Below are 13,227 nucleotides of genomic sequence, written 5' to 3' on the forward strand. Positions count from 1 at the left end.
TATTGGAATACTCAATTGAGTCCTTAAACAAAAGCTTAGTATTTCTGCCCAACCAGAATGACAATTTAAAAATATATATATAGGGCAGCCTGGGTGGCTCAGCGGTTTAGTGTCGCCTTCAGCCCAGGGCATGATCCTGGAGTCCCAGGATTGAGTCCCACATTGGGCTCCCTGCATGGAGCCTGCTTCTCCCTCTGCCTGTGTCTCTGCCTCTCTCTCTCATCTCTGTGTTTCTCATGAATAAATGAAATCTTTAAAAAAATATATATAAACATACATTTGCGTGTGTATATATATATATTTAGTATACTTCTCGACAAAACTGTTTTAAAAAATGGGGACTCTACATTATTTAATAACAGAAATAGAAACTGTATTTTATCCTAAAACATTTTCAACATAAATTATTATAAGGTCACAATGCAAGGGAAATATATGTAATTTATATAACAATTTCAATCATAATGTGTAAATCACATTAAAGAAGATGGAGGCACTGCAGTTCAGAAGAGTTCAAATTTCTTCCTTACTATATAAAAAGAAGTCAATTATCTATATCAAATAATCTTTTTATTATCAACCATTTCAACATGTGATTTCACTTATTTTTTGTTCTTTTCTTTGATACTGAACTAAAGCTGATACAAATTGGCCTTTTAGTTTTGGGCAGTGGCCAAACTGATGTGACTGGGGAGGGGTGGAGAAGTGTGTCTTCTTGTAAAAATTCTTTAATCATTTCATAGAGGTAAACATACTTGAATGCTAAATACCTGACCTTTTCAAATAAATGCAGACCTACCTTGATTTTTCACAATAAGCTCTATTAATTTCCATGAGACAATGTTTTCACAAATGTAAGGCAAAACAGATGTTAAATTACTTAAGAGAACTCATAATTTAAATAATTAAAACTAATTTGTGTTTAAAGCTATTTGCAGATTTATTAGAGAAACAAATACAAATATGCATTTCTACAGAACTGTTTTTTTTTTCCAAAATGAGCTTAAAACTTGTTCCACAGTTTTTACTTGTTTATATATCTATGGTAACCCAAGTATTGGCTTCTGTACCACTTGTAATGAGACAATTGCCCTTCCATTGCAATTATAAAAAACTATTTAAAAAAAAATTCGGCACATACACGTTAAATATTTTTCCTTAAAAAAATAATCTAATCAAAATATTGAATACTTTAGATTTAAACAATATTTTATTTACAAATCTGATTTGATTACTTTATTAATTACACAAGGTAATGCTTCAATTTTCAAGAACAGTTTTTTTTTTTAATATATAGACCAGTGGAATGACATCCTACCTAGTAATATGCACTACACTTCATTTTTTTTCAAAATTAACATGACAAGTTTTCTAATACTTTCATTTTTTTGGAAAAAATGTTATTTTATTGGGGCACATATCTGATGAAACAAAAAATAACATGCAGAATTCCAAAAATAATCTGTTAAAGTAATGATACTTACCCTTTATGTAATAAGACATCTATGAACAACAGTGCATAACAATATTATGTATTCATGTTTATGAGAAACCAAGCAGGAGGCAAAATGAATTCATTCTGCTTTCTAATCATGTGCAATTTCATATGGCTGTTTGCATCATTTAAATAAAGTGTGTACATTAAATTTCTAAGACTGCATTGCACCCAAAATTATTATGGATAGCCATGCTTGCCCTGTATTTAATGAGTGATGAATTTCTCCTACTAACAGAGTAACTGCTCTCAAATCGTGTCTGTGATGTAAAGAGTATTAAATTATATTTTCATTCTTTTCAATTGCTGCCTTGGAAAGCAAGAATTCCCTTCTTGGAGAAGACTTACAGTAAGTAAAATTTACTTAAGGACTCAGTGAGGAATCAGCACATGAATCAAGAATGCAATATAAGAATGGCTTAAAAAAATGTGATTATCAGTACCTTTGTTGAAATCTATTACCACCATTAAAATTTCCAAGGAAAGATAGGGCCTGTAACATAGTGATTCCATTCATTGTTAAATTACTAAAATCTACCAATTTAATGCTTTCATACTGTTTATTTTTTTCCAATAGAAAAATAAATCTCATACATTAGAAGTGGTACACAAAAAACTGGGATAAAATTTATCAGATTCTTGATAGCACCATTTACACATTCTTAAAGTAAACATTAATATGCACTTTCTTAGAAAGCGATATAAATATATAATACAGGACTTGCTAACCTCTGTTAACCATCTGAATACGATGGAATAATCTATCTCTACTGTGCAGGTAGGCTGTGCATGGTGGTGTGGCAATATAATTTTAAAAGTTTGTTACAGATGTGATGGGAAGCTGGAAGGAGTCGAATAAGCAGAAAAAAGAGCTTAGATCTATTGTAAGCAATGAGTCGAAATGAGCCGTTACAGGTTAGAATTTATCTTTGTTTCTGATCATTCAATGAGAAAATGACTTCCACAGAAATAGATACATTTAACTGTTTCAGGAGTGGGGTGGGTGAGGTGAAGTAGGATTGAAAGTCCTACAGGTAATAGCAATAACTGGAAGTGCAGACGAAATTGGTCTTCAGTGCAAAGAGGAAGGCAGCCGTTTTAAAAAGTCTAGGTGCAATGTTGTGGTGCTGAAAGAAAAGCTCCCAGTGATAAAGGAAAAAAAAAAACTGCAATGCAACTTCAAGCAGTAATTTTGTGGTGCTGAAAGGACAGCTCCCAGTGTTGAGGAAAAGATCTTGGATCTAGAATGAGGTGTCCAATCTGTATGATAAACAGCACACTGTGTCTCAGAGCGCCCATTCAATCTCAGTAAGTAAATGAAATATTGATTGAAAGTGACCCTGAAACAGAATGCATTAAAAAGACATAGAAAGCTGCAGAACTGAGGTAATTCGTATTCAGCATGTTCACCAGCCTCCCTATAGCAAAACAAGTCTATAAATAGTTGCATTTCATAAGATGTTTGGCCCTTGTATCATCAGTTTTCTCCATTTTGGATCAGTATAGCTGAACAGCCATTGTTACATGCCTACCTGTGGCAGTTTGAAGCCATACTAATTTTCTTCCAGTAAATTAAAGCATCACATCACAAATCAATTCTACATGGTCTATAAATTTCAGAGAATAAGTTTTTAGACAGCATGAAGCTGATTTACACATAATGCACACAAACCCTTATCTGTTACCATAAATTAAAATGTAAATATCTTCAATTTAGCTTTCAGATTTAACTAACATATAACCATGCCAACTAGCAAAAGTTTAAAATTCCCATTTACAATTAAAATCGAACTGAGTGCATTTTTAGCAATACTAGCTAATAAAATACACATAATTGTTTAAATGGTTTGGCTTCAAAGTAACATTAAATTCCAGATGAAATGCATGGGCTCCACAGTGGACTACTGGAATTTTGAAATAAAAGGTTGAAGATTTGCTAAGACTGAACAAAACATTTTAAAGACCCAACATTTGAAATGCTTCTAATACACATCCTAGATCACTTCCTTTCTCTTTTTCAACTAAGTGGGGCCCCAATCTTTGCCTTTGTTCACTGCTGACTCTGAGACAGCATGGTGAAAGAAATTTACATAGATATTATTTACTGTTAATGTATTATAAATGATCTGAGACTTGTGACATGCAAGGAAAAAATGAGACGGGAGACAAGTGATGCTACATGATGAACTAAGCACATTTATAATGATAAAATGAGTAAATATAATAGCGGCAATGCTAACCACTGATTCCACGAGATACACTATTTGTCAAAACTTACACAGCTACAGAGTATCGACGATAAATAGTCATTACCAATTAACACAGTTTACTACAGCTTTTCTCTTTCATTTAAACAAGCATATCATTCCCTTTTAAAATCATTCTCTAAATAAATATTTAGAGATAGAGAACTCTAAATGAAATAACAGTCCAATGTTAAAAACTAAAAAAAAATATGAATCTACTCTTACAGTTTGACAGAAATGAATTATTAATAGTGGAAGGGGAAGGGATCAGGAAATAATTTCAAGTTCTCAATGTCCAAAAGTAAATTGCACAGTAAATCAATATGAAATGAAGAGTCCATATAGTTCAATGAACAAAAGGGAAAGTTCATGAGGACAAAGATCACAGTTCAGAGAGAGGCTGGACGAAATTCAGACATGGAGCATCACACTCATTGTTCTTTAATTGGTTGCACAGAAAGGAGCAGCTGGGATGCCATTTAGCTTGCTAGGATGGACGTAATCAATGGGTTGAAGTTGAGATGGAAGTAATTCTCTTTTGTAATTCAGTTGCTCAGCCAGATGATCCAGAGGTAGCCAGCATTTTATTTTTGTCCATTGAATTTAAGACTGCATGCACAGCATGAGGAGGTGCTTGGGGATGGATGCCCCTATGAGTGGCCTTGAGTGGGCAAACTCAGAGGTTAACAGATGGTGTGTCAAATGGCCTGGACAGTTGGCACTCAGGAGAGGTACAGAAGAGGGTGACAGTTGTTGGGTCTTGGGAACAAAGGCTTACTTTGAAATGACCTGTCAAAAAGCCTGACAAAGGTAGATCACACTACCTCTCAAGATAAACTGCCTCTTCTAAATAAGCATGCAGGAAATACTGTCTGGTTGGTGACATAAAAATGCTCCACAAAACATGCAAATTACCGAGTATTAGAAACTGCATTGGCTGCTAGCGCCATGCTGCAAAGACTCCATCATGGGAGCAAACAGCTAAATCACAGATAGCTTCACAGTAAAATCTACATTCACAATACTAATAGGTTTCTAGTGTTAACAAATTATACACAATTATAAGCTCTTAAAATGCAACATACTTATCAAGCAGTTGCAGATAATGAAACATTATCAGCTATCAATAATTTGTTGGCACTTTCACTTTTGTTTATAAAATTTCCAATACACTGTACCACAGTTATGTGTCTAAACAGTGAGGATGTTAATGGAGTAATGACTGTTCTACTGGCCAGGCGATGGGATCAGTAGTGAATTCAGTGCTTAAAAACAAATGTACAAACCTCTGAAGAGGTGGGACTCCATGTGAGAACTTTTGTTGAACTTACAAATGATGAAGAATGGGCCATGGCCAGCATGCAGCATTATTTCCATTGTCTAGTTCAGATGGAGAACAGGTGCTTTTATTGATCTGTAAACTTACCAATATAATTTTCCACAGTTTTAACCTTTTAAATATTTTACAGTGCTTTTATGCAACTATATTGCTTTTTGATCATTTTAAATTTAAAACTTATTTTCAAAATATTGTTTCCTACTTCACTGTGCCCTAAGCAGGAAGTAAGACTTACATGACAGTGCTTTGGCCTCACTCCATTTTAGGTCACTGACCCCACCATACTCAACCTAACAGTAGTTAATTTAGTGTTATCTAGAACTAATACTGAAAACTATACGCATATCCCTGTCTACATTCAATCATTAAACTACAATAATGCTGGTAAAATGGCAGGCTTAAATCTTACACTAGAAACACCTCTGACAAATATACACAAGCAAAGTATAGAGAACAAAACAGATCAAGAAAAAATTCTTTCTATGAAACATCTGGTAAAACACATATTATTTACATATACACATTGTCAACATAGTCGCATTCATTTGCATAATTATATATTAATAACAGAAAAACTTCACTTCTGCAAAGTACAGTACATCCTTCTTGAAAATGGGGTAAAGGAGGGGTTAAAACAATCTGATGTATAATTGGGGCACTCAACCCACTTTCTGAGGATTGGCAGCCCGCACTCCTTGCTCATATGTGATCCTTTGTGTAATTAAATACTGAGCAGCCTGTGTTGCAGCTGGTGTTCCAGTAATGGTTACCTTCCGATTCCTTGTGCCAGGTACGAATTCTCCTTTTTTGGAGATCTGTATCCTTGCACCAGTCAACTCCTGGTATTCCACTAATGTTTTCCCTCCTTTGCCAAGTATTGCACCAACTAAGTTTTCTGGCACTGCTATTTCAACTACATCCTTTGATCCATCTGTGGATTTTTCTGTTCCTAGAATGGCACTGGCAGCTAGGGGAGAAGCAGCTCCAAAATATCCATTGGTTGCAGCAGTAGCAGCAGCCAGGCTACCTAATGCAAATGTCCCCGCCGTACCACCAGCTGTGCTGCCACTGGCTGAGGCTTCACTGGCATAGGTGGCCAACAAATTGGCTGCTGCTGCTGCTGGGTTGGCGCTGGCAGCTGCTGCAGCCAAGGCCCCTGTTGCTGCTGCTTGACTGAGACCTAAACCTAAAGTGTTGAGATTATATCCGTAGCTGGCTAAAGTATTAAGTGCAGAGGTGATGGCCACCAGGTCATTGCCTGTGAAGCCAGATAAGACTGCTGGAAAGGCTGCAACGCCAGCAAGGTTAGCATGTCCTAATAGCCCTGCGGCTGCGGCAGCAGTTGGTAACACTTCAGCAGTGTTTGCATAAGGAGATCCGGTTGGATTGGAATTTGCCACTGGACCTGTAACATTGGCATAACTGATATTGAGACAGCTGCCACTCTGTGGATCCTCTTGTATCTTCTGGATGATAAGTTCAACAGCTTTTCGGTTTTGTTCAGGTTCTCCACTCACAGTGACAACCCTCTCTTGCAAGTTGATCCCATCAGGTTTCTGGGAAAGCTGCACCCAAGCCCCTGACTGCTCCATTATAGCCTTCACAGTAGCACCTCCCTTCCCTATTATCAGACCTGCTGTGCTGTTGGGAACTATAATCTTTACCTGTAATTAAAAAAAATACGTATAAATAATACTTCTGTTTTGCACATATACATTATATTACTTTGCTATCCTAAAAAAATAATAAATTGAAAATTAGTTTAAACATAAGTTATGAAAGAGAAATATCACAACTTCTAAAGTGACTTTTATCGCATTTTAATACAATTATCTTGTAAATCAGAATTTCTGAAAAGCAATTTTCAGCTTAAAATTATTAAAAAATTTCCTGGAGTCTTTGTGCATTGCAGTAGAAGTTATAAGAAATAACTATTTTTTTTAAAAGGTATCATAACTATACATCAATGGTAACATTTTTATATAGCTCCAAAATAAAAACACTGTTGATATTCTTAACCTATTGTAGCTTTAAGAATACCTTCAATCTAAAACCTATAAAAACAAAGAGTGCTGGATTATAATACAAAGTTTGTAAAGATAAAAGTAGTAAAATTCTAGCTTGAGTCCCTTCAGAAAATTAATTTCATGTTCCTTACCACCTAGCAATTTTTGTATTATTCAAGCCTTACTTGTTTCGTGACTAATATTTTCAGAGATCAACAAAATTGTTGCTAGTAGTATTTTTGATTTTTCAACTAAACTGGCACAGAATATGGAACTTCATAAAAATAACAGCTATTTCTAAATAATTAATACAAAAAATTTCAATCACTTTAGGTAGGTGAAGAACGATTTGAGAATGATATTACCTGGATGTTGTATTTAAATTTGTAAAAAGACTATCTTAGATAGGTAATTCTCTTTTTTGGCAGTCACAGTTACGTTTTAAAAAAATAGGGATCACCATTATATTATCAAAGGTTACTAAAAAATTACTGAAGTCACAGGAATAATTACAATGATGCAATGTGACCATATGAATATAAAGGCATTTTAGCTAATTTGTATTGAAACATACATCCCCAAAACCTAGCCTATTTTATTTAATTACAAGCCTATTTTATTTAATTACAATCAAATACTATTGTAAAAAGTATAAAATCAGTATGATATTTTCTATAAACCCTAAAATTAAAATATAAATATTAAAAATTTTATTTTGGCAGCACAAAGATACACAGGCACTGTTTTATGACTCTCCAGGTAGATAAAAAACTGTGAGTGTTATGTCACTGGCAAAACACTGAAGGGATTGCTTTCCTTGTTCTAGATATTAAAATGGGCAGGTTGAAGCAACTTGTTGAAATGTGAGCAGGGATTTGGTAGAGATATTCTCTGAAATAATGCATTAGCTAGTTTTTAGCAAGTATTGTCATGTTATCTTGAAAACACAGATCTGGGTAAAAATATATTAAAGAAATGCCACCATGCATTTCTAGCAATTGTGCTCTTGAAAGGAGCAAGCAGTCAGAGTATAAATTCAAATTCTATACTGGGTCACCTCATAAATATGTTTACATGTATTAACACTCATGTACACACACACAACCAACTTTTCTTTTCACACATACAGTTTATAGGAATGAGATTTTGTTTCATTCTAATTTGTCTATAAAATAATTTCATTTTATTGAAAACAAGCTGAGTTTTCTAGAAACATTTCTTAGGAATGTCAAATATATCCTTCATATTCCTCCTGATTAGGTGCATTCAGTTCCAAGAAGCAGGCTGAGAAATAATTTTTTAAAACATGTTGTTAATTTTGTTCATAGACTTTTTTGTAGAAAATCATTTGTCTAAAATGCTGCAGTATGTTAAAGTATTAGAATTAGAAAGTTTAACCATGATTACTTCTTACACTAATTATAAAGATTAATTAGAAACATCCTTACATTTTATCCTGCACACACGAAGTACTGAGAAAATTTACTTAAAAGTAAATCTTAAAAGATTTTAAATATCTGTTAAATATGATTATATTTTATAAATAAGTACTTCTTTTCAAAATCAGAACATTTTTATATAGTTGAAAACACTTATATATGGCAAACTGTAGTTTTTAATTTAATTCTTATGTTTTAACATAATTTTTATGAAGAGAAATATATTAACCATAACTTTTAAAAGAGTTGTTTTTAAATTATTTAAAATTTTAACATCACTATTGTTTTTGCCCAATATTATGATTACCTGCATGATTATAAATCAAGAAAAAAAGAACACATGAAGGGTTAACTATGGGAATGCTCCTATAGACTGATAATAAAAATAAATGAAATATATAAATACACAACATCCATCCTAAAATCACCTTAAGCTTTTATGAGATGCGTGAAAATGATACTAATTTCTACTATACTCCACATCAGTCTCCTACTATATTTACTGCATCTCCACAGCTTTTTTTTTAAAGTCTAGTATTAGTTCTATCCTTTCAAAAGAACTTGCAAACGTGTGCACAGCATTTCTATTATTACACATTTGTCTTCTCTTTTCTTGCTTTACCCTTTTTCATTTTTCTTTCTTTTCCATATTCAAAAATTCTGAAATAACATATAGTTCAGAAATGGTGTGTGAACCTCTCATATCAGTAAACACCTTCCAAAAAAATCTCTTTGGAAATTGAAAAATGACATCATGCCATCTATCTTTATATTAAAGATGTCCTTCTAATTAGAATTACTGTTAGCCCACACAAAAAAAGATATCTTCATATAGTAAGTACTAGTCCCTGGATTTTACTTTTAACTATTTGAAATGATTTTATATAAAGTACTGTCACCATAACTGCTATTTTATAAATAGTGTTGTGGTTCCAAAATTTTGTTGGTAGAACTTACATTTATTCACATATAACTAAGTAAAGGTGTGTTATGATTTAAGAGAAGATATTAATTATTGCATATTAATATTTATAGTAACACTTCCTAACTTTAGATAGTAATAATTCTGTATAAGGTTACTGATCTCAGAAATTAAATTAACGAATTAAAGAAAATATAAATATAAAAGTTAATTAAATTCCAAATTTAAAAATATAAATACTTAATAGCCTAGCAAAGGGAATATGTCACTTAATTTTTACTTTTGACCCAAGGAAATGAAAAACCTCTTTGATTTATACTTTTTTCCTTGAAGAATTAAAAAAAAATGTATCTATTTTCACACTTAATCTAACATGGACACAAATAGGAAACAAACTCTCTGAAAAGAATAAAGTGAGACAAAAAGAAAAATTAATCAATTTGCATAACATCTCAGAAAAAGTAGAGTTCTAGTTCCATTTTATATGTCAGGTCAGAGCCAAGAGGTGAAGCACCAGTGTGGAAACTTGGAAATGGTGGGCTACTGAATACTGGGTGGGGTACGGGAGAGCAAAAAAGGGTGGAAAATTGAGAGGAATTAAAAAAAAAGCCTGGATTCTAATTAGCGTATAAATTATACAGTGTCACATACACCAACAAAATAGATATACTGTTGACAGCTACAAGTCAGTTCTCAGAACTATGCTCTAAAGGTGCTACCATCAATTCAATCTTTTATGGAATGTTTACTGAGTGGTCCGGGTCCTCTGTTGGGAGTTAGAGATAAAGGATATATATGATGCTGCTCCTGCCTTTATGGAACTTTTAGATTAGGTGTAGAAAAAGATATGTAAATGTAACAGGGCAGTGAAGTCTTAAAAGTGCTGGTACATGTACATGAAGACTACACAGTAGACACAAAACCTAACTGGAAGGAGAAGGAGTAAGAAAATCTTTGAGACACAATGATTATATTTATCTAAACGTCTTTCACATTTTTGTTCTGTAAGAATCCTGCTCTTTACTATCAGACATTCTTGAAAAGATAGGTCTCTGTTCTATGTTGGTGGATTCCCATTCACACCTAAACCCATTTCAATAGTGATCATGTGCCTAAGTATTGTTTTTTTTTTTTTTAAGATTTTATTCATTTATTAGAGAGTACGAGAGAGAGAGACAGAAAGAGAGAGAGAATGTGCGGAGGCAGGAGCAGGAGAGGGAGAAGCAGACTCCCTCATGAGGGAGCCCTGATGTAGGGTTCTGTTGCCAGAGGGAAGATCAGCACTGTTGAATGAATGAAATAATAAATGAAAGGTATCCGCTCTTGATAGGCATTGCTTTATAAATATATGTCCATGCATATGTGGTACATAATATGGCAGCCCTAAATAATCCATACTATTATATACTAAACCTCCGAGGGTCCTGGGATCATGACCTGAGCCAAACGCAGATGCTTAAACCTACTGAGCTACCCAGGTGCCCCTTAAGTATTTTTTTTAAGAAAAAAAAATGTTTACTTAAGTTTTCTCTATTCCTAGATTTAAAATTATGGACTATGAGATAACTATGAGCTAAGATTAACAATATAATTATGCTAATTTTATTAGTATCAAGTGATTTTTGAGAAAAAAGGTAATAAAATGGCTATTTTTCTATGTACAGCCAAAGAAGAACCTCTATGGGAATCCTATGAAAAGTATTAAAAATTACAATTAGGTAGGTTTTAATGTTGATATGTTTCTGATTAAAAATAAATATTAAGCAAAACAAATTCAGTCTTAGCCAAATAAGAATTAAAATTCATTATTGTCTTATAAAGCAATGTAAGTGTCTGTAGTCATCATAATTCTTCATCATCATGACAGGAAAATTATTTATTTCGCAAAGCCATACTTTCATATAAATTCAAAACAAGCTCCATTATAATTTAAACGATCTCAATTAATAGTATGGATTATTTAGGGCTGCCATATTATGTACCACATATGCATGGACATATATTTATAAAGCAATGCCTATCAACAGTGGATACCTTTCATTTATTATTTCATTCATTTAACAGTGCTGATCTTCCCTCTGGCAACAGAACCTAATTTTCCTTTGGGGAACACCCTCTCACTCTTAGTACATGTGCTTCAGGTAAGGCTGACAACTTTCTAAGACTCTACTAGTGGAAACATAACAGAGCCTCACACATCACAATTTCCATACCCCTGGCAGTTACTATTTGGGACTATGCACATAGCCCAGAATGGTCCAATGAGTGAAACTGAGAATTTGGTAAAACTGTTAGGACAGAGATAATTGTGTTTCTAATCTATCAGAGCACAAGCCTGACATTACTAGTGACTATCTTGTCACCCTATGGAAAGAAGAAGAACCTGACTAAAATAAAGTTAACCTAGATAAAAGAGACTACAGAAATGAAGGAGAAAAATTTCTGACAGCATTTTGGCATCTGAATCTAACCATGTCTAAAGCTAGCACAGATCAATATAATTTGTGTTGGGTTTCTGTAGTTTATAAACAGCCAAGTAGTATATTAGAAAATGTTTTTACATTCTTGTTATATCATATATTATTTGCCTATCCAAATGAAATACTGACATCTGTTGTACCTCTTGATGCTCTAAAAGTCAAAACATTACAGCTCTGGTAAAGAAACACAAATGTATTCCTTAATTTACCTTTTACCAAGATATACCCTACATGATCTAACAGAATAAGTCTCTATCATTTCCCCGATGTATTACACCTTAAGCTACCAAGGACCATTTTGTAGTGTCCAATGAAGAAGATGTATGTGTCATTTTGGGGATCCATATTGAATTGATGACCAAAGTAAATTGAAAACCTTGTATCTTTTGATTATAGATTTTTATACACATAAATAACTGCCTTCCTGGAAAGTACTGATTAAACAAAATATTTACAAGACTGTTACATGAACACAAGTATCCAAATAGAATAAAAATAGCAACTCTTCTCTCTACTAGTCTATTTAATCTACTCATTTTTTGATAACCAAATCAAAGGCAATACAGCTTTCATAAGCATGCATAATATTATTGTAAAATACCATGCTGTCTTATATATCTTCACCTGTTCTTCCCCCACCACAGCCAATACCAGGTTTCAAACCTGGGAGCCATCTGTGCCTTTTCTTGCTCTCTAGATCCACATTCTGTTATTGTACTGTTTATTTTTCTCTCCCTGAAATGCTTCTTGCCCAGACCAACTACTTTATCCTATCTGAAGAAATGTGTGGTATAATAAAAAGGATCTAGAATAGGCATTCAAAGATACAGGCCCTCACTCTGGCTCTGTATGTGACCTTTGTCAAATCACTTCAGTTTCATCATCTGTAAAATCAGGCAACTTGGTAAGATTATGGATGAAGAGCTTTTATTTTATCGTTATAAAAAACCCTACTCAATAGCTGTCAGTGACCACTCCCCCATTCAGTTATCCACCGAATTATCTAGAATTCTTATGTAGACATTCCAAATTCTCTATATCCTGTCCTTGACTTGCCTTTCCAACCTCATCTTTTAAGACTGGTATACCACGCTGAATCCAAACTTTACCTTCTAGTTCTTGGATATACTCTTTATTAGTCATTTTTCCATGTCTTTGCTTATTATTGATTCATTTGGTCCAACTGACTGAAATGTCATCTACCTATATTCCCACACTGTTCTTTCCATGCTATATGTTCTCTAGGCCTTTAAGAAAACGTGGGGAGTTGATCCTTTGGTCTCATATATGTGAATCTCCA

At 33.6% G+C, this 13,227-nt stretch overlaps 1 protein-coding gene across 6 annotated transcripts in view; it reads right to left on the reverse strand.

Moving 5' to 3' along the window:
* Window positions 1-3,671: 3,671 nt before the first annotated feature.
* NOVA1 (NOVA alternative splicing regulator 1) overlaps window positions 3,672-13,227 on the reverse strand; it is a 148,851-nt gene continuing 139,295 nt past the window's right edge. For all 6 annotated transcript variants that reach the window (XM_025444273.3, XM_025444274.3, XM_035720198.2 and 3 more), the window contains one exon: window positions 3,672-6,744. In XM_025444273.3, coding sequence (XP_025300058.1) covers window positions 5,740-6,744 — 1,005 coding nt within the window. In that variant the 3' untranslated portion in view covers window positions 3,672-5,739. The remainder of the gene's footprint in view (window positions 6,745-13,227) is intronic.

This window comes from Canis lupus, chromosome 8 (genome assembly GCF_003254725.2).
Source record: "Canis lupus dingo isolate Sandy chromosome 8, ASM325472v2, whole genome shotgun sequence".
Lineage (NCBI taxonomy): Eukaryota > Metazoa > Chordata > Mammalia > Carnivora > Canidae > Canis > Canis lupus.